Source organism: Mustela nigripes, chromosome 13, assembly GCF_022355385.1.
Source record: "Mustela nigripes isolate SB6536 chromosome 13, MUSNIG.SB6536, whole genome shotgun sequence".
Taxonomy (NCBI): domain Eukaryota; kingdom Metazoa; phylum Chordata; class Mammalia; order Carnivora; family Mustelidae; genus Mustela; species Mustela nigripes.
This window is the reverse complement of record NC_081569.1, coordinates 59,418,248-59,438,968: the sequence shown is the minus strand read 5'-3', so window position 1 is coordinate 59,438,968 and position 20,721 is coordinate 59,418,248. Positions and strand designations below refer to the sequence as shown.

General features: G+C 50.4%; 1 protein-coding gene across 1 annotated transcript; it reads right to left on the bottom strand.

Annotated features, from left to right (window-relative positions):
• Positions 1-17,023: 17,023 nt before the first annotated feature.
• On the bottom strand, positions 17,024-19,170 carry CHST14 (carbohydrate sulfotransferase 14). Its single transcript, XM_059371175.1, has one exon. The coding sequence runs from the start codon at positions 18,959-18,961 to the stop codon at positions 17,831-17,833; it is 1,131 nt and encodes a 376-aa protein (XP_059227158.1). The 5' UTR covers positions 18,962-19,170; the 3' UTR covers positions 17,024-17,830.
• Positions 19,171-20,721: the final 1,551 nt, after the last annotated feature.

The following is a 20,721-nucleotide window of genomic DNA, read 5'->3' as shown; positions in this document are numbered from 1 at the left end:
GACGCCTGGGTGGCTCAGTTGGTTGGGCAGCTGCCTTCGGCTCAGGTCATGATCCCAGCGTCCTGGGATCGAGTCCCACATCGGGCTCCTTGCTCGGCAGGGAGCCTGCTTCTCCCTCTGCCTCTGCCTGCCATTCTGTCTGCCTGTGCTCGCTTTCTCCCTCTCTCTCTCTGATAAATAAATTTTTAAAAAATCTTAAAAAAAAAAAAAGTTTATTTATTTATTTGACTGAGATCCCAGGTAGGCAGAGAGTCAGGCAGGGTGGGAGGAGGGAAGGGAAGCAGGTTCCCTGCTGAGCAGAGAGCCTGATGTGGGGCTTGATATGGGGCTTGATGTGGGGCTTGATGTGGGGCTCGATCCCATGACCCTAAGATCATGACCTGAGCCAAAGGCAGAGACTTTAACCCACTGAGCCACCCAGGCGCCCCTCTTCCTCCTTTTATAAGATGTTAAACACCATTCTACCCTCCTGATGTCATCTGAACCTAACTGCCTCCCAAAGGCCCCCCCCTTACTATTATTATTACATTGGGGATTAGAGCTTCAACAAATGAATTTTGAGAGGATACAAACATTCAGCCCATAGCAGTCTCACTAACAATGATTACATTAAGAATTATTGTGAGAAATGTGTTGTCCCATTGTGCTTAAAAATACAGGATGCTAGGGGGCGTCTGGTTGCCTTCGGCTCAGGTCATGATCCCAGGATTCTGGGATCATGCCCCTCATCAGGCTCCCTGCTCAGTGAGAAGCCTGCTTCTCCCTCTCCCACTCCCCCTGCTTGTGTTTCCTCTCTTGCTGTATCTCTCTCTGTCAAATAAATAAATAAAATCTTAAAGAAAAAAAAAAAGGAAAAAGAATATAAGATGTTAGGGGGCACCTGGCTGGCTCAGTCGGTGAAACACTTGACTCTTGATCTTGGGGTTGTGAGTGGGGTCGTGAGTTTGAGCTCTGCTATGCTCTGCTGTCTCTCTTTCTCAAATAAATAAAATTTTTTTTTTTTAAAGATTTTATTTATTTCTTCGACACAGAGAGAGAGACACACACACACACACACACAGTAAGAGAGGGAACACAAGCAGGGGGAGTGGGAGAGGGAGAAGCAGGCTTCCTGCTGAGCAAAGAGCCCGATGTGGGGCTTAATCCCAAGACCATGGGATCATGACCTGAGTCACCCAGGTGCCCCTCAAATAAATCAAATCTTTTAAAAAATTTTTAAAAATAAATGTATAAAAATTTTTTTTAAAAAAGAATACCAACTGCTGGACACAATGTGTTAACACATGGTACAGCTGTCCTGCAACCTGCCTGGACACCAGCAGGAACCATGCACAGTAACAACTCTATCACCTAACTCCCACAGCTAATACAATGAGGCAGGGACAATTAAAAATAATACTTGTCCTTTATGCACTGCCGGGCTTACAGTCTGAGATGACAGGTTAGAAGAGACCCAAAGAGAAAGAGAGGAAGAGAGGACCAGGTTTTGAGAAAAGCAGACATGCATTTGGGACAAAACAATCTGACAACTATAATCAGTTAATGGAATGTCACTCTTAAGAACAAAACCTTCAAGGTATGGATTAGGACAGTAGTTATCCTCCCCCAAGTGTCCATTGTGGTAACAAAAAAAATCACTAACGATATTAAGTAACAATAAGGCCAGATTTGTATTCCATGCGTTCCTTTGGATTTTACGTCTATGTGAGGCTTCTCCTTATATCATGACAAACTGTTAGCCCATGATGATCACTCTTGACCTTTCTGGAATAAGTGATCAGAAGCCCAATCTGCCAGCTCCTGAAAACCCCAGATGTCTGAGCAGAGACCAGATAAAAATGCTCAGAGGCAAACACACACAGTTTGAGGGAGCCCTCAGCACTCCAAGTGCCATCTGGAGATTCTGGGACCACAAGGAAAGAACCTCTGTTGTACCAATGGCATTCTTTGTAGGAATAGAAAAAAAAAATCCTAAAATTGATGTGGAATCTCAAAGGACTCTAAACAACCAATAATCTTGAGAAAGAAGAACAAAGCTGGAGGCGTTATACTTCCTGATTTCCAAACATATTATGAAGCTACAGTAATGAAAGCAATATGGTATGGACAAAAAGGCAGGCATATTATAGACCAATGGAGCAGAACAGAAAGCCTAGAAATAAATCCTCACATCTATGCTTAAATGATTTAAAAAAAAAAAAGATTTTATTTATTTATTTGAGAGAGAGAGAGAGAGTATGAGAAGGGGGAGGGTCAGAAGGAGAAGCAGACTCCTTGCCAAACAGGGAGCCCAATGCAGGACTCGATCCCAGGACTCCAGGATCATGACCTGAGCCGAAGGCAGTTGCTCAACCAACTGAGCCACCCAGGCACCCAATGCTTAAATGATTTTTAACAAGCGTGCCAAAAGGGGCGCCTGGGTGGCTCAGTGGATTAAAGCCTCTGCCTTCAGCTCAGGTCATAATCTCAGGGTCCTGGAATTGAGTCCCAAATCGGGCTCTCTGCTCAGCGGGGAGACTGCTTTCTTCCCCCTTTCTGTTTGCCTGCCTCTTGCCTACTTGTGATCTGTCTGTCAAATAAATAAAATTTAAAAAACCAAACAAACAAACAAACAGAAAAACAAGGGTGCCAAGAAAACACAATGGAGAAAGAACCGTCTTCCAAATGTTGGGAAAACTGGATAACCAGGAAAAAATAACCAGGATGGACTCTTACCTTAGACTGTCTACAAGAATGAACTCAAAACGAATTAAAGACCTCATGTAAGACCTGAAGCTATACATCTAAAAGGAAACACAGGGGGAGACCTTCATGATATTGGACAGGCCCTAATTTCTTGGATACAACACCAAAGGCACAGGCAAAGCAAAATGAAACAAAACAAAAAGCAAGAATAGACAAAATGGGACTATATCAGACTTAAAAACTTCTGTGCGACAAAGGAAACAACAGGGTAAAAAGGCAGCCCTATAGAAGGGGAGAAAATATTTGCAATGCATATATCTGATAAGGGGTTAATATTCAAAATACATAAGGAATTCTTACATTTCAACAACAACAACAACAAAAACAAATAACCCAATTTTAAAATGAATAAAAGGCTTGAATAGACATTTCAGCAAAGAAGATATATAAGTGGCCAAAAAGCATATGCAAAAATGCTCAACATCATTAATCATCCAAGAAATGCAAATCAAAACCACAATGAGATGTCACTTTGTCCCCATTAGGATGGCCACTGTAAGAAACAAAACAAAAATGAAACAGAAAACAGCAAGTGTTGGTGAGGATGTGGAGATATTGGAGCCCTGGTGTTGGTGGGATGGTAGTGTTGGTGGGATGGTAAAATGACGCAGCTGCTATCGGGAACAGTGTAGAAGTTCCTCAGGGGCGCCTGGGTGGCTCAGTCAGTTGAGCATCTGCCTTTAGCTCAGGTCATGATCCCAGGGTCCTGGGATTGAACTCCACGTCAGGCTCCCCACTCTGGGGGGAATCTCCTTCTCCCTCTGCCTCTCCCCTGTCTTGTGCTCTCGCTCACTCACTCTTTCAAATAAATAAATAAAATCTTTAAAAAAATAAATAAAAATACAGCCACCATGTGATGTGGCAATCCTACTTCTAGGTATATATCCAAGAAGAATTTATTTGCTTATTTAAAAGATTTTATTTACTTATTTGACACAGAGAGAGAGAGAGAGTACAAGCAGGGGGGAGTGGCAGGCAGAGGGAGAAGGAGAAGCAGGGTCCCTGCAGAGCAGGTGCCCGATGGGGGATTCGAACCCAGGACCATGGGATCAAGACCTGAGCCAAAGGCAGTCACCTAACCAACTGATCCACCCAGGTGCCCTATACAAAAACAATTTTGTTTAAAAGATTTTATTTATTTATTTGACAGAGAGAGACTGCAAAAGAAGGAACACAAGCAGGGGGAGTGGTAGAAGGAGAAGCAGGCCTCCTGCTGAGCAGGGAGCCTGATGAGGGGCTCAATCCCAGGACCCTGGAATCCCGACCCAAGCCAAAGGCGCCCAACAACAGAGCCACCCAGGTGGCCCTCCATCCGAAAAGAATTTAAAGCAGGATCTAGAAGAGATATTTGCACATCGATGCCCGATGCAGGTTAGGCAGTATTCATAATAGCCAAAATGTGAAAGCAACCACAATGCTTAACATGAACAAAGTGTGGGATATGCATACAATGGACTATTATTCAGCTTTAAAAAAAGGAAGGAAATCCTGGCACGTGCTACAACAGGGATGAACCTTGAGAACATGATGCTGAGTAAATAAGCCAGCCACAAAAAGACAAATGCTGCAGAACAGCATTTATATAAGGTATCAAAAGGAGTCAAACTCCTAGAAACAGAAAGTAGAATGGTGGTTGCCAGAAGCCCAGGGAAGGGAAATTGGGAGAGCTAGTTTAATGGGTTTGGTTTCAGTCACACAAGATGAAAAAGTACTTGAGAGCTATTGTGCAACAATGCACCTATAGTTAACATCATTGTGCCACACACTAAAAAAACTGTTCAAAGAGGATCAATTTAGGTTATGTGTGTTTTACTACAAGGACAGACACGTGAAAGGAACTTGTCTGGGAATCTCTTCTGATGCTGCTCGGACTGACAATCCTCAAGCAGGATCCTCCAGCCAGGCCCTGGGACACTTATTTTCCAAGTTCTTTCTAGAAAAGGAATGTAAACCTGAGCTTTCTGCACACTTCAAGGGCTGAATGATAGAAGAAAAATGATCCCAAACTCTAGGGGTCAGCTGTGGTGGCACAGGGAGCTGATTTGGGAGTAAGGTCACAGTGGCAGTGTCCAGCGGCCAGGGTTGGGGGGGGCAATATCAAGAAGAAGCTGCCCAGAGGGCACAGCTCGGGGCAAGGGCACTGTCCAAGGCTGTTGAGTAACCTGCCTGGAAACATACAGTGAGGTCACCAGGACAACTGAAAAAGCCCCCACAGCAGCGAAGGGACAATGGAAACAGCTGGGACTCTCAAACAGAGAAGGACCTTTAGTTCTGGGTCTGACATTGCCACATTGAATGGGGCTCCGAAGAGAGATATGCACTATTTTAAAACACCAACACTGGTAAATTGCTTGATATTTCATCCTCGAGAGGGTCGAAGTTAATCACTACTTTTCACTCTTAAAACGCTGAACCCTATGAAACTTTGTAGGTTTTCTAATTTTCAGCCCCTGCTACAGAAACACACACACACACACACACACATAATATTTAGAATATCCTTCTATCCTTCAGTCAATCAATAGAACTATAGAAAACATGACTTAAATGCTTTTCAGAGTAGATTAGGAAAGGAGGAATATTTTATGTCCGTTATATGTTCAGACTGGCCTCTTCCCTTGACTTCATGACAGTATGGGTCTCCCCCACTTCATAACTAGTGCTTACATCACAAGGAAACCTGATCTTGAGAAAGCTGAACACAGTCCAACATGCTCACGGAATAAAACTACCCATCAACTTCAGTCCTCACAATGTGGGAAAGGGACTTTGGACAAATCAAGGAATCATGCATATGCTTGACACCTGCAGAAAGTTCTAGTAATTTGCTGTTTCAACCTGTATCTGGGAAGCCTCTGAAATTGAGTCATTCCCATGGTTGAGGCCCTAACTCAGTCATTCTTCAAAAGAAAAAGAGGTAGAGAAGGAAACACGGGGAGCTCCCGTGAGTACCGGAGTCCGACATTTCTCATACTTGAGGAACAGACCCCCATTAAAGAGAAAGAAAAAAACGCCCAGATCTCTGCCAGCAACTTACTACCTACCTAAGTACAAGACATGAAGCTAACAACACTTCTGATAATAATTATTAAACTATGAAATAGTTATTATACTGCAAAACCAAAACAAAATTATAAGTTTAAACAAAATTATTACTATAAGCAATCTAAATTGAAAGCATTAAGGTTTTAAAAGATTTTATTTATTTTTTATTTGACAGAGAGCATGAGTGCGAGAGAGCACAAGCAGGGGGAGCGGCAGGCAGAGAAAGAGGGGGAAGCAGGCTCCCCACTGAGCAGGGAGCCAAATGCAGGGCTCCATCCCAGGACCCTGAGATCATGACCTGAGCCGAAGGCAGATGCTTAACCAACTGAGCCACCCAGGTGCCCCTAAAAGCATTAATTTAATGGGATAAATGATACCATGTTGCTGCAGCAGAATTCTGCCCACCTGACTTTGTTCCTGACTCCTGGGGTGGCACGTTCTTTAGGTCAGTACACTATGTCTTACCAACTTTTCTGTCACTTTTCTTTTCTTTTCGGTATTGTCACCATTTCTGTATTTCATCTGTCTCTGTTTTTTTCTTTTTCTTTTACTTTTTTTTTTTTTTTTAAAGCAGGCTCCATGGAGCCCAATGCGGGGCTTGAACCCATGACCCCGAGATCAATACCTGAGCTGAGATCAAGAGCTGGAGGCTCAATTGACTGAGCCACCCAGGCACTCTTTTTTAAAAACTTTTTGAAATGTAAGCACTACACCCATCGTGGGGCTTGAAATCAACCCTGAGATCAAGAGTTGCCTGCTCCACGGACTGAGCCAGCCAGGAGCCCGTCTCTGTTCTTTTCTAATCAGAAAGGAACAATTTGGGTGGAGCTGCTTGGCATCCTCTCCGCTGTAAATGCAAACTCAGAAGCTGATAGGGCTGGTGTGACCTCAGGAATGCCATACAGTAATTTGTTTACGTTACCATCAACACTGAACATTCAAAATGAGAAGACTCCCCAGAATATTTCTTTGGGTTTTAGTCTGACATAGCCTAAACCTGAGGCTTTTAACTTTTTGTACTGCAGCTCCCTTTGGTGGCCTGGTGAAGCCTCAGAATAATGTTTTGTATTTAAAAAAAAAAAAAAAAAAAAGGAAGGGATTGCAGAGGAAACCAATTACATTGACATTTCATTATCAAAATATTAAAAAATGAAACAGTGATCGTGATTTATGCTTCTTCATGAGCACATTAAGGATCTAATGGCAGGTTTAATAACTTGTAATTTCTAAGTAGTGTTGAGTATAATCGATAGCTGGTAATATCTTCAACAAATGTGAAGTGATAAAAACTATCTGTGATTTCTATGATAAAGTCCCCAATTTTACTATTTCATAGAACTATGAATTTACAATATCTTATAAAACAGTTCAGACATTTTAGAAGAGGTTTGGGAAAAGAAAGATGTAACTTTTCCCCCACAGACCCCCTAAGGGGTCCTGAGGACCTCAGGCAAGGACCCTTGGCCTAAATCTTACTCAAATCAAATGGTTAAAGTGATGCACACATATTCGAGATTAACCTCAGGCTTGGATACTTAAGGAGCCGCCCAGGTAAGGGGGGCATCCATCTTTCTCCTTTCCCAGAGGAGAAAGGCCATGACCCTGACCCAGCACTGTTGGCCATGGCACTTGGAACTTCTGTGTGGCACATACCACAGGAAGCTTCATCATCCTGGCACGGTGAGGCTCTTAACTGAATCTTTTCCTTTTACCCTTTTCCCTTCAAAGATTTGCTGTAGGGGGAGGTATGTATCCTCCTCTTAGCTTTCTGGAACCCCTCCTGGGGAGAAGCCCCACATTCCGCAGTACACCACGAACCTCTATGACTCCCCAACCAAGAGGGCAGGCCCTAGAGAAACTCTGCTCATTCCCTATGAGGAGGAGGGGAGCTCCCCTGAGCACAAGGACCCCTTTGGTTGTTAGGCAACTAGACATAAGGAAGCAAGGCTTGAAGACCTCCAGAGTAAGAGATACCCAGCCAGTCACATGGGTGCCCTTTCTACCTACCCTCTGGCTAGGAAGGGTTGAAATGCCCTAGGGTTGCTAGGCAACAGGACAGAATCCACTGATGATGGTCTTGAGAAGATTGTTACACCCTTGGTAGTGTGTGGCATGTGGTGTGTGAGAGAGTGTGTGTGTGTGTGTGTGTGTGTGTGTGTGTGCGTATATGTGTGTGTATGTGGGTAAAGTGATGCATTACTTCCCCTGGAGGTCTAGAAGGGGGGCAGAAAAAGTCAGATTTCTAAAATGGCCTAAGGAAGGAAATAAAAAAAAAAAAAACAGCCTAAAGGAACTTTTGGGGGTTCTTGCCAGGGCAGACTTAGAGATCAGGGCTCACTGCAGAGTATGTTGGAGACACCCCCTCCGCTGGGGGTACTTCTTCTCCCCTTACCAGCACCAGTCAAAATCTGCTCCCTATTCAGAGCCAATGTGCTAAGGGGGCTGATAACAAATCTATCCTAAGAACCCACCTGGGAAGACTTTGCAGCTGCTCCTGGCAGTGTGGAGTGCGAGCCCGGACTAACCACCGGGCTGTCTGCAACCACCTTGGGTCAGCCTCTCAGCAGCTGTGTGACAGCTCTCTTGGAGTCTCAGTCTCCATTTCTGTAAAATGGAAGAGTAAAATCGGTCAGAGAGCCACGAGGAGGGTCAAATATGCAGGTCACCCTGAATCTGACCATGAGGAAACCACCAGAAAATCCAGATGGAGAGACATTATACAAACAACTGGTTTGATGTTTCAAAATGTCAATGGCATGGAAGACCAAAGGGGGGGAAATAAAGATGGGAAACTGTTTTTGATGAAAGGAGACTAAGGACTAAGGAGTCACGACAACCACAGACAGCACATGATCCTTGATTGGATTTAAAACATTAAAAGTCTGGGTGCCTGGGTGGCTCAGTCATTAAGCGTCTGCCTTCGGCTCAGGTCATGATCCCAGGGGCCTGGGATGGAGTCCTGCATTGGGCTCCCTGCTCAGCAGGAAGCTGTTTTTCCCTTTCCCACTCCACCTGCTTGTGTTCTCTCCCTGTGTCTCTCTCCATCAAATAAATAAATAAATAAATAAAAATAAAAAATTTAAAATTAAAAGTCATAAGATATCATCTGAATGACTAGAAAATTTGGAGGTGAACCATATCCTACTGTTGTATTAATGTAAAACATCTTTGGTTTGATTATATATGGGGTTATATAGCAGAATGTCGTTTTCTTTGGAAGACACATGATGAAATATTTTGGGGGCAAAGCGTTGAGATGTCGGCAATCTATTCTGGAAGGGAATGGTTTAGTAAAACATACATATACAGAGACATAAAACAAAGGTGGCAAGATGCTAAACGAGGAATCTACATTTTTGGGTGTTCAATATGCTATATTCACAACTTTTTAGAACATTCTCAAAATAAAAAATAGGAAAAAAGGTATATAAACATCTCTCTCTTTTTTAAGGATTTTATTTATTTATTTGACAGAGAGAGAGAGAGTGATCACAAGGAGGCAGAGAGGCAGGCAAGAGAGGAGGGGGTGGAGCAGGCTCCCTGCTGAGCAGAGAGCCCGCTGTGGGACTCAATCCCAGGACCCTGAGATCATGACCTGAGCCGAAGGCAGCGGTTTAACCCACTGAGCCACCCAGGTGCCCTAAACATCTCTTCATATATGGTCTGGCCCAAAGAGCAGTTCATGAACGATAGTTTCTTATGATTTTTGGACTTTCGCATCTACGCGGGGATGGCGCCCTAAAACCGAAAAGTGGCTAGAGCACTCCTGCACAAGATGGTGGCAGGACTCAGGGTGCAGGATCTTGCGGGAGCCTCCCCTACTCTGCCTGGCCCCTCAAGGGCTGATGACCGTGTTCCCCACGCAGAGAGGGAGTTCCTTCTCTCTCACCCTCGGGGAGGAGGAAGTCTGGACCCATCCAGCCCGGGTCCTCAGCCATGTTCGGTGCCTGGCGTGCAGATTTCTCCTCTGTGGAAGATAAGAGATTAGAGTTGGAAATGACACTTTTAATCCCAGGCTAGTTGGAGACGGCCTTCCAGGGGCAGGCCTTGAGGAGCACACAGTATTTTTGTGAGAATGAGAAAGAAGCGCTCATTCCTCTGGGGAGACCCCGCCTACATCCGGGCCCTGGCTGCCCATTCGTGCACGACGGCCTGAAAAATCCCTTCTATGTAATAGTATTGGCTTCCATTTATTGAGTGCTAGGTGTGTTCTGTGACTAATTCTGAACCCTCACTACAACTCCTTGGGTGAGATGTTATTTTGGTTATTTCGCTCGTAGAGGAACAGGCTCAGAAAGGCATAGAGAGGGGCGCCTGGGTGGCTCAGTGGGTTGGGCCACTGCCTTCGGCTGGGGTCATGATCTCAGGGTCCTGGGATCGAGTCTCGCATCCGGCTCTCTGCTCGGCAGGGAGCCTGTTTCCTCCTCTCTCTCTCTCTCTCTCTGCCTGCCTCTCTGCCTACTTGTGATCTCTCTCTCTGTCAAATAAATAAATAAATAAATAAATCTTAAAAAAAAAAAAAAAGGCATAGAGACTTGTTCAATGGGCCCTGTTAGTTAGGCTTCTCAGCAAGAGAGCAAGTTTCTGAATGCAGGACCTTCTGACTCCTAAGCCCTCACCCCGCTGCTGTTCTCCAGCCCTCTGTATGTGCAGTTTTATGCCATGGAAAGCTCCTTTCCTCTTGATCTGCAAGTTCTCATGGGATGGTGAAGGTGACAGGTGCTGAAACTGAGACTCAGAGAAGGGACTGAGCGGGATCATCAGAGGCTTGTGGCAGAGCCTGGACTGGAATGGAGGAATAGGGTTCTTCATTGTCCTTACCACCCCCCGGGGACTCCCTTCCCAATAACCACTGGTGGCTGAGACCCACTTCCTCTAGGCAGCTCAGATGGGCCGGAAACACATGGGCAGGAACACAGCCTCCTTCTACCTCCATGTCAGCCAAGACGTTTGATTGTTGGAAGCCTTCCTTTTAAGGAATTCCCATGGCCACTTCTCGCCTCCTCACTCCTCCCTTGGTTCTACTTTTCAGGACCTCTCTCTTACCTGGCTACCTCACCACCAGTCCAGGTGACCCCCCTTCTCTCCTGCTCTGCCTGCGCCACTTCCTCCACGTCCCAAACCTCTGCTATTCCTTCCTTGGTGGAACATCTCCCCTTCCTTCCAGTCTTCTCCTTCTGAGAAGCAATATGCTAGCTGCCAGATGCCCATTGTGATTCCTGATTCCTTTTCCTGCAAAAGTTCCATTTCCTTTATTGTCCTTGCTGCCATTTACCCATCTACCACCCATGTACTCTCTCATCCATCCATCCATCCACCCACCTATCCATCCATCCGCTTATTCACCTAGTTATCCACCCTTCCATTCACACATGCACACACACTCCTATCCATCCATCCATGTACTCACTCATCCACCAATCCACCCATCCACATGTCAGCCCATTCATCCATCCATCTATCAAACTATGTACCTCCATATATCCTCCCATTCACACACCTACACATGCATACTCATGCACACCTATCCCTCCATCCATCCATCAACTACTTCTGTATCTAGCCATCCATCCTTCCATTCACACAGGTGCACACAAAAACACACACTCATTCACACATACACCCATGTAATCATCCATCCAATCATCAGACTTTTCACTTATTCGACCCTTATTGACCACCTATTATGTACCAAATACAAAGCAAAACAAGGTCTGGCTTTGCCTTTGGGAAACCCCCAGTCTACAGGGCAGGGACAGACAACACCATGGTTTGAAAACTTTCCTAGAAGTGTACACTGGGGACTTCAGAGGAGGGAGGGGCTAACTGGCCAGTAGCTGAGAAAAGCCTTCAGGAGCGCCAGGTGTCTATGAGTCCCCTTCCATGTGTTCCTCCTCTGTGCCCATCCCTTCCCCAGTCCCCCCTCTATTCATATTTGTTCTCCATGGAGGCTTGGGCTGAGGGAAATCACAGGGACAAGAATCAAAGACTCCTCCCTAAAAGTTGCCCAGGGGATGGCTCTTCCCCCCTGGCTCTCCTACTTTAGTTAGACCAGCTCTATCTTTCATCTGTCAGAACATTGCTCTTTTTATTACTGGACACTCGTACCCAGGCAGCAGGAGACCCCTCTCACAGGGGACTGGCCTGCCACTGCATCTAGCAGCTTCTGTGGAAGACGCTCATTACAGCTTCTCACTGTGGGGTGGAGGAGAGGCATGCCAGAATTGCCAGGGTCAGCCATTTGACTTAGCTACTCAACCAGAAAGCCTTGCCCCATCTCCCCTACCCCTGCCCAGCCAAATCCACCATTCTTGAGCCTGTGTCAAGTCCTTCCTCCAGGCAGTCTGGGGCCCTTTGTAGACACTTGTTTCAGGGTCCAGCCTGATCTCTAGCTCCCATGGACCCCTCTACCCTGATGGCCCTTTTGGCCACAGTGTTGGGGCTCTTGGAACTCTGTTATCCCTGGGGTCAGGATGGAAGCTGTGATTCTCTTTGTCTCCATGTGGTCGGGTCCAGAACCAGGCAGTAACAAGCCGAAGAGCTCAGGATGAGAATGCTATGGAAGATGTGGTATTCCTGGGCATGTGGGTCCCCAGAAGCTCCCTCGAGGGCAACCTCACCTCCCTCTCAGGCTGCCCCTTGCGTTTAAAGCCAGTTGCATGATCACACTGGGAGGAAGCCTAGACTACATCTGCTGGGAGGCACGGGTGCCAACATCCAGACGCTCCCTGTGGGCAAGTCTATTCTCAGCCGAAGGGATGTGAGCCTATGCAAGATGGAACCTAGGTGAAGGTGAGTGTCAGTATCCACCCCATGAATGACAACCACACATGGACCAACAACAGAGAGAACCCGCAGCAAGCTGGGTAAACTACAGAGAAAACCACCTGAAAATGAGGGCATGGGCATTTGGGCATGCTGGTGGTACATGTCTTCCAAAGCCCCCATGAAAGGCAGGGGGACAGTGGTCCTGCAACAAAGCCGGAAAAGGGCCACGGGCCAGAGTTTCAGCTCAGGATCCCCCAGCCACTGACTGAATTGACTGACAGGCTCTTGCTCAGCCAGCTTCGATTTTCTGGTTCTTGCCAAGGTCATCACAGAATGCAAGGGGAGCAATCCCTATGGGTCAGGGCAGCCATGTTGGGGGGTGTGTGGCAGCCATGGAGGTGGCCTGCTCACATCTCCCTTGGAGAACCTGCTGTGAGAAGTGCAAAGCCGCCTGCTGCTGCACCTTTCCCTTCCGCACCTTCCAGGAGTCCCCACTGGCCTTGCTGGGCCTTTCTTAGAGCCTCACGGTAATCTGAGACTCTTCCCACCCAATCTTCCTTCCCTCTCTCCGTTCACAGGTGCCAGGCTCTTCCTCCCTACTCCTGCTCCTCCCACTTTATCCTGCACAGCTGTTTGCTCCTATCCATCTCCTGCATGTCTAATTCTGTCTTGACACCTGCTGCTCACGGGACCTGAGCTCGAAAGCTGATTCTCAGGGTGGGCAAATTCGGAGAATTTTATAATAGCTGGAGGGTCCTGTGGACCGAATCACGTGTGGAGTGTCGGGAAAGAAGGCTGGGGAAGGGTGCAAACATCTGAGAAAACGAACACGATGCTTATCAGCAGATGCAATGAGCTGGAGAACTTAGGACAGATGCCAGTTGGCCCACTTTGGGAGGGGCAAGCACTACCTGGAGCTGGTTTGAATCCCAACACCGCTATCTCTTAGCGGGAGTTTCTTTATCTATAAAATGGGAATAATTCAACTTACCTTGCTGGGTTGTAAGAATGAAGAAAGTGACAAGGCAAAGGACTTGGCAGTGCCCTGGGAACATGCTCTCGATTCAGAGTAGCTTTGTTAATTACTTGGATTTTCCTTCAGGAAGAGAGAGAAGAACTCCCCCTGTTGCCTGAAAGCAGGCAGGGACTGGTTCAAGGAATAAAAACAAACAAACAAACAAACAAACAAACACTGGCTCCACCCTGGGAAAGGGTCTGCAGGTCTGACCATCCTGGGACCCATGGAAAAGGTGAGGGTTCTGTGCTCACCTGGGGGCAGGGGCGTGGGGTGGGGAGGGTGGTGGTTAGCTGCTCCGTGGGGACCTTGTTGCTTGCCGTAGAGGGTCTGCGTTGTGAGAGGCTCCTGGAGGGAGGGACCAGGGGTGACAGTGGGGGGTGCGGGGTGGGGGGAGTGGGAGGGAGAGGAGAGAAAAGGACCTCAGAAATTAAGGTGAGGTGGTTTCTGGGCAGCAGCATCAGACAGGATGAAAAATGGACCAGAACTGGAGCCTGGGAGTAGAGTCAGGGCCCAGAGCCCGATGGCCAACCCCTTTGGGCTCCTCTCCTTTCCTTTGCTCATGGCCCTCAGCCAGGGAGAGAAGTTAAACTGCCAGCCCCCTCCACCGTACCCTGGGGAACTAGGCTGTACAGGTTGGAGCCAGTTTGAAAGGGGACCCTTGTCCTCAGAGGCGCCAGCTGATGGCTGTAGCTCTGTGTGGGGACGAGGGCCAACCTAACGCAAAGGGGGAATTCCAAGAAGACACAGTCCAGGTGTCCAGTTCTGTGGATGCCTTGGCCTTAGCCCTGGTGGCTCCGAGCTGGCCACATACCTCTAGGTCTGACCTGGGGGCCCAGTACAAGGCAGGCCCTACTGGGGCCACACACAGCTCTCTGACACCTCCTTTTAAGAGGTCCTTTTTCCTGAAAAGAAGGGTAGATGACAAATTAAGTTCCCCAGGGCTGACTCTAGGGAAAAATGGTGGTAGGTGACGATTTGTCTCAGCACAGTCTCTCCCTCTCACCTTCAGCTCTCCTGCCCGAACCATAGGTGTCTGGTTCTGGCTGTCAGAGTGCTCTGTGGCCTGGCTCTCTTTTCTGCCCGGGAGGAGAGGAACCAATAAGCTAACCACATCAAGGACTTCATTGGACCCCTACTCTTCCCGGGGCAGGGACTGGTAAGTGTCAGCGGGATTGAACTGGAATCTCCGTAAACGAAGGAATGAAAGAACTGAGGAGAGGGGCGCCTGGGTGGCTCCATGGGTTAAAGCTTCTGCCTTCGGCTCAGGTCATGATCCCAGGGTCCTGGGATCGAGCCCCGCAGCAGGGAGCCTGCTTCCTTTCCTCTCTCTCTGCCTGACTCTCTGCCTACTTGTGATCTCTGTGTCCAAAAAAAAAAAAAAAAAAAAATCTGAAAGGACCCAGGAGAATGTGTGTCAGTGCCCCCCAATACAACCCACTCCACCCTTCATCTTCCTTCCCCTTCCTATTCTTTTCTTCCCAGCCCACCACCCCCGATCTCCACCTCCTGGGAGGCACACAGCCCTGGGTTGGACTTTGGGCAAGATACTTACTCTCTGTGCCAGTTTCTGTGTCCGTATAACAACAGGATGCTCTGGGTCTATGGAGAGATTTAAATGAGGCATGCAGGGCGGGGGGTGGGCATTTTCTGGGTCCCCACGCTGCAGGCCCTAGTAGGGGTGGGTGACTGAGTGGCAGCTGTAGGTCTGGAGCAGCTGTTCCAAGCCCAGGGGGGGAAGCAGCTGGGGAGGAGGATAAAAGAGGGGGGCTCCTGAGGGCCGTGGAAGCTCAGGGAGGGACTGACCAGGCCTGACCGGTTGGCAGGGGAAATGAACCCACAGGTTGAAGGAGCTCTGCCCAGAGGCAGCTCCAGTCTCCAGCGCTGGAGGGACACAGTGTCCTGGCTTCTAGCCTGTCCCCACAGGCCTCTGAGGGATCAGGTATTCAACTAGCATTCAGCCAGGTGCTAGGAGAGGTCCTTTTACTCATTCGGTCTTCATTCATCCTCCCAGGACTCTGCTATGATTCTGGTGATCCAGTGGATGTCGGGGAGGCTCATAAAGGTGGTCAGGCAGCTGGGGGAGAGATCCGTTTGGATGACTCCAAGGACAGTGTTCTCTGTCCCGCAGCAAGAAGTAGACCTTCGTTCTGCCCGGCCATCTGCATGCCTACTGCATGCCAGCCCCCTGGGCTAGGACCTGGGAATGTCAAAGGAACGAGACAGACATGGTCTCAAATTCACACAATTGCATTCTCAGTGGGGGCGATGGAGAAGTCACAGGGTAGTGACAATGGAGCAGCTAAATGCTATCAGAGGTGAGCCCCTGGGATGCCTGGGTGGCTCAGTCTGTTAAGCAACTGCCTTCAGCTCATGTCATGATCCCAGGGTCCTGGGATGGAGGCCAGCATGGGGCTCTTTGCTCAGCGGGGAGCCTGCTTCTCCCTCTCACTGGCAGTCCCCCTGCTTGTGCGCGCTCTCTCTCTCCCTCTGACAAATAAATAAAATCTTAAAAAAAAAAAAAAAAAAAAAGAGCCAAGGGGGCCCCCCCAGAGCCAATGGGGCCCCAAAGAGGGGCCTCTGATCCACACAGAGAATCAAGTAAAGGTCTCCTGAGGAGTTGTGGTAGAGAACCGTGAGTGCCCACAGAATTGCTCTCCCCTGATTTCTCCTCTAAAGTCAGGCCAATAGCAAGGTATCTGCAAAGGGGCACTTCCCACCTTCCTCCCTCACTCCCTCTGGCGCTTCTCACCACTACCTCAGGTCCCTAAGTACAGCAGTTCCCACTGGAAGTACAGGACATAGGGCTAACAAGGGTTGGCTAGCTCTGGCCTTGCTTCTCTCTCACGGGCAGGGCGGGCTCAGCTGCCTTTTCTCTATCCCCTGGTGGTTCTGGGAACTCTGGACAGCATTGGGGGAACAGGCACATGGAGGCCTATCCTCTAATGCTTAGACTGTATTCCTCCCACATCGCCCACAACTTCCTCTGAGCCTAAGTCAGCAAGACCCTGCTCCTCCCTCAACCTCCTTGCCTTCTTTGTAATTCTCGATGCCAGGAATAACCTGCTGTGGCTCACAGCACAATCCCCTTTTGCAGGTGTGGCCTTCTCAGTCAAAAAGTATTCCTGCCTAGCAGGAAGAGAAGCCATTGTCTCATACCTACCCTCTTCTTCAGGGAATAATCCCTTTAGGTGTGCTCCAGACATGGGGTCATTTCTAATGGGGCTTGTCCTTGGGTGGCATCCCAGAAGCTGCATTTGTGATTGGATATGGCCTATGGGAAGCCCCCAGAGGCTCCCTGATATGGAAATGGCCCCCTGGACTGCCCCAAGCAACTTAAACTTGGTCTCACTTTCTCTACCCTCAAGCTCCCTCTCCTGACCTGGGGGGACAGGCATCATGGAGAGACTGCACACACAGGAGCTCCAAAGGACAATTACAGATGCTGGCTTTGTATACAAAACCACGTTTATTACAAATTCAGCAATGTGGAAAACAAAGCCTTCACAAGCATTCTATCAAAAAGTACAAATTTTAAATAAATGAGTCAGAAAAGAGACAGCCAGATACACCAGCCACAGTCACAACCCTGGGGGAAGGGAGAGGGTGCCTAGAGCCCCCCGCCAAGAAAGGCTGGGCACAGGGGATCTTTGGATGTGTGCAGGGGCAGGTCCTGGATCTACCAGGCAAGGGCCCTCACTCAGTTTTCCTCTCCTTGGAGAAACGGAAAGAATCTGGAAAGTGCAGGAAATTCTGAGTCTGAAGCAGAAAGGCACAGAAGTCATTTATAAGGCACGAATGCTGCCTGCAGCCCTGAGGCACAGGGAGTGGATGAATGGCCATCAGAGCCCAGTACCACCCCCATCCCCGCCCTGACTGGTGTCACCTCTAGATTTGGCCACAGGTTAAGGTAGATGAAGTGGACGGCACAGTCCCTGCAGCCAGGAGCCTGGAGCCAATCTTCAGAACAGATGCGCTGCTTTGGTGGCAAACTGATGTCTAGCCTGGGCCAGGGCAGGAAAGGTCACTCGGCCCCTAAGAAATCCTCCCAGCGGGGAACCCCAGGCCTCCTGTCCAACTGACCCTGCACTCTGAGCCGCTGTGGGTATCCACCCGGGACAAGGAACTTCCAAGGGCAGTCACAGCCACCCAGGCATCTGGAGAAGCCCCAGGTCCCCAGAGCCAGGGTTTCTCTAAATGGCAGGCAGCTGGCATTGTCAACACCCCTCGCCGACAGCTGCTGGCCCCTATCCACGGTCACTGGTGACAGGCCTCCCTGGTGACGTTAGGCAGTGGGTAGGCAAAGAGGGAGAAGTCTAGGATATACTTGGGTAGCACATCCTGCAAGAGGGCCCGTGGGGCGCTGCACAGGTGGTAGTGCAGGCCCTCGGGGCTGGCCGGCCGGTACCAGGCCTGGCGGGCTGGGAACCGGACATGGGGCGGTGCCCGCACCCACTCCAGTACCTGGTTGGCATCAGCCTCCAGCCTCTCATAGGAGCCTATGAAGTCATAGCGCACAGCGCACGGCTGGCACAGGTGGTACACAGGCATCCAGTGCTCATTCATACGCTCAGGGTCCTCATCTACCAGGTATCTCAGGAATTCGGGGAAGGTGACATCGTCCCCTGCAGGGCTGGGCCCGGCACCAGCCCTGTACCGCCTCACGATCTCCGCCCCATAGCGCTGCTGGTACTCTCGGATTTCGCCAAACTTGTTGCGGTAGGCAGACAGGAGGCGTTCCAGCGGGTCCCGCACAAACAGGAACTTGAAGTAGTGCTGTAAGCGGTAGCGGATCTCCTCGGGCCGCAGGTCGGCCAGGAATACCAGGTCATTGCGGTGGTCCATCTTGAGGCGGACGTCCACGTTGTCCAGGACGCCCGCCAGCACCTTCAGCACCCGCTTCCAGTTGGAGCAGGCCACCTTGGGGACGTAGCAGTAGAGAAAGCGGTAGCGGTCACTCACGAGGATGTGGCGCAGTAGGGTGCGCCGCTGTCCTACGGGCAAGTCCCAAGGGTCCCGGGGCATGCCTGGTTGTCCGCACACTGCCCGCAGGGTCCGGTTCCGGACGTCCTGCCTCACCTGCAAGTCCGGGTCCCCGGCCTCCAGGGACAGGCCCCCAGGCCTGGGGAGGGCCTGGCGCCAGGGCGCGCCCTCGCGGTTGGGAGGGTGCAGGGGAAGGGGTTTCATCTCGGCCAGGATGCCCCGCTCGATCATGAGGAGCAGCCCGCTGGAGGCCACGATCACCGCGAACATCAGCATGGACGGCAGCAGCAGGGGCGGCCCCCCAACCCCGGCCCGGGCCCTGCCCAGCGGGGCCCGCCTCAGCGCCCGGCCCAAGGGCTCGGCGCCATTTGGGGCCGCCAGGGGGGTCAGCGGGCGGGGGAACATGGTGCTCCAGAGGTGGGGGCCTGCGCCGGCCCGGCAGGACGGCGGGCAGCCGGGGAGGCGGGCCCGGGCTGGGGGCGGGAGCCGGGGACTTGGGCCCGCCGCTGGCGGGAGGGCTCGGGGAGGGGTGCGGCAGCGGGAGAACCCGGCGCGCGTGGGGGTGGCCGGCTCCCGGGCTGCGGCGCCGGAGCGGGCGGCGGGCGGCTGGCGGGCGCGGCAAGGGACCGTGGCCGGATGTCCCGCCCGGCAGCTCCCCGCCCCCGGCCCCGCCGTGACACAGGCGCGGGGGCGGGTCCAGGCCGGGGGCGGGGAGAGAAGCGGGCGCCCCCTGCACCGAGCTGGCGAGGAGGTAGCGTGCAGACCCCCACCCGGGAGAGGGCGCCGGAGCCAGGGCCGCCCCGGAGCTCCGGGCTTCGGAGACAAAAGCTGACGAGGCCCGAAAGGCAGAAAGAAACCCAGGCCACGGCTCCCTCTCGTGCAGCGCGTGCCCTCGGGGAGCTGGACGAAAAGGACCTGCACCCCACGCCCTGCCGCACACTCTGGCCTGGCTGAGACCATCCTCCCAACAGCGTGTCTGGAGGCAGAGGGCACCCGCAGCGCTGTGCACTGAGTCCAAACTTTCGGGAAATCCTTCTTTCTCGCTGGAAGCGGAGTCCCCGGTGTGTTCCCCCCCTCACCCTGCCCTAGCCACTCCAGTAAAGAGTAGAGGGACTGCTAATGGTTGACCAGTGGCTCATCTCCATGGTGACCGTTAGATTTAACAGTACCTGGTGGATGGCCATCCTGGTGGATTCATCCACTGGGTAACGATGAAATAAATGTCTGGAAATGGAGTCTTCTTCACTCCCATCTTTCCTCCCCGAGGCCTGAAGGGGTGGGGTAACTGGGACACTCTGGTGAGGGGCCAATGACAGTTCAGTGCCTGGTGATCACTAGTGTGATCAGCACACATCTGGAAGGGTGAGGAGCTAGGGGGCACAGAGTGGCAGCCTCCCTACCTGTAAGGAAACATGTGCTCAGTGGCACCAGGCTGACCATGTGGGCTACAGACAACTATAGGAATGCCTAGGATAGCAGGGGCCAGCCTTTCCCCACCTGAACTGGGCACCTAGCTAAGGGTCCAGACTTCATCCTGTTAGGTACATGTCGGGAGGCGGTGATGCTCTGATGGGAGGTGGTAGTGTGGTCAGAGAACACATTTACCAAGGCAGGTGCCTGCTGGGTGTTTGGTGCTCTCTTCCAGTTGTCAGAGTTGCCCTGGGAGACAGGTACTACAGGCCTTCCCACTGCAGGGCTGAGGAAATCGAGAGGCTCAGGGAAGCTGAGAGTCTATATGAGTCAGTCTGATTTTAAAACCTAAGTTCCTAATCTCGATCCTTCAGAAATTAATGGACCACAAGCATGGAATTGTTGGGAGGAAGCAGCTAATCCCAGGTTATAGTACTAAAAGGGCTGAATGGAATAGGAGTAGAAGATGCCAGAAGCTTTGAGTTTGGTAGGAGAATGGTGGTACCACTGATCAGATGAATTCAGAAGCCTGAGGAGTCCTAGGGGGTGAGATGAAGCTAGAGGGCTCACAGACAGCCCCTGATCCCTAGTGACATGAGAGCACGCAGGGTGAGTGCAGGGAAGGAATAGGAAGCCTGGTGGCTTTCCAGCTTCGCAGTGGGCACCCCACATCTCACTGCCTGATTGCTGGGGTGAATCTCAGGAAGCACCATCTGCTGATTAAGTTTGCCTCGGGTCAGCCTTCCCTGAACTGC

Excerpts from the sequence above, each read along its gene's own strand:
- CHST14 (XM_059371175.1), bottom strand. The coding sequence starts at position 18,961 with ATGTTCCCCCGCCCGCTGACCCCCCTGGCGGCCCCAAATGGCGCCGAG.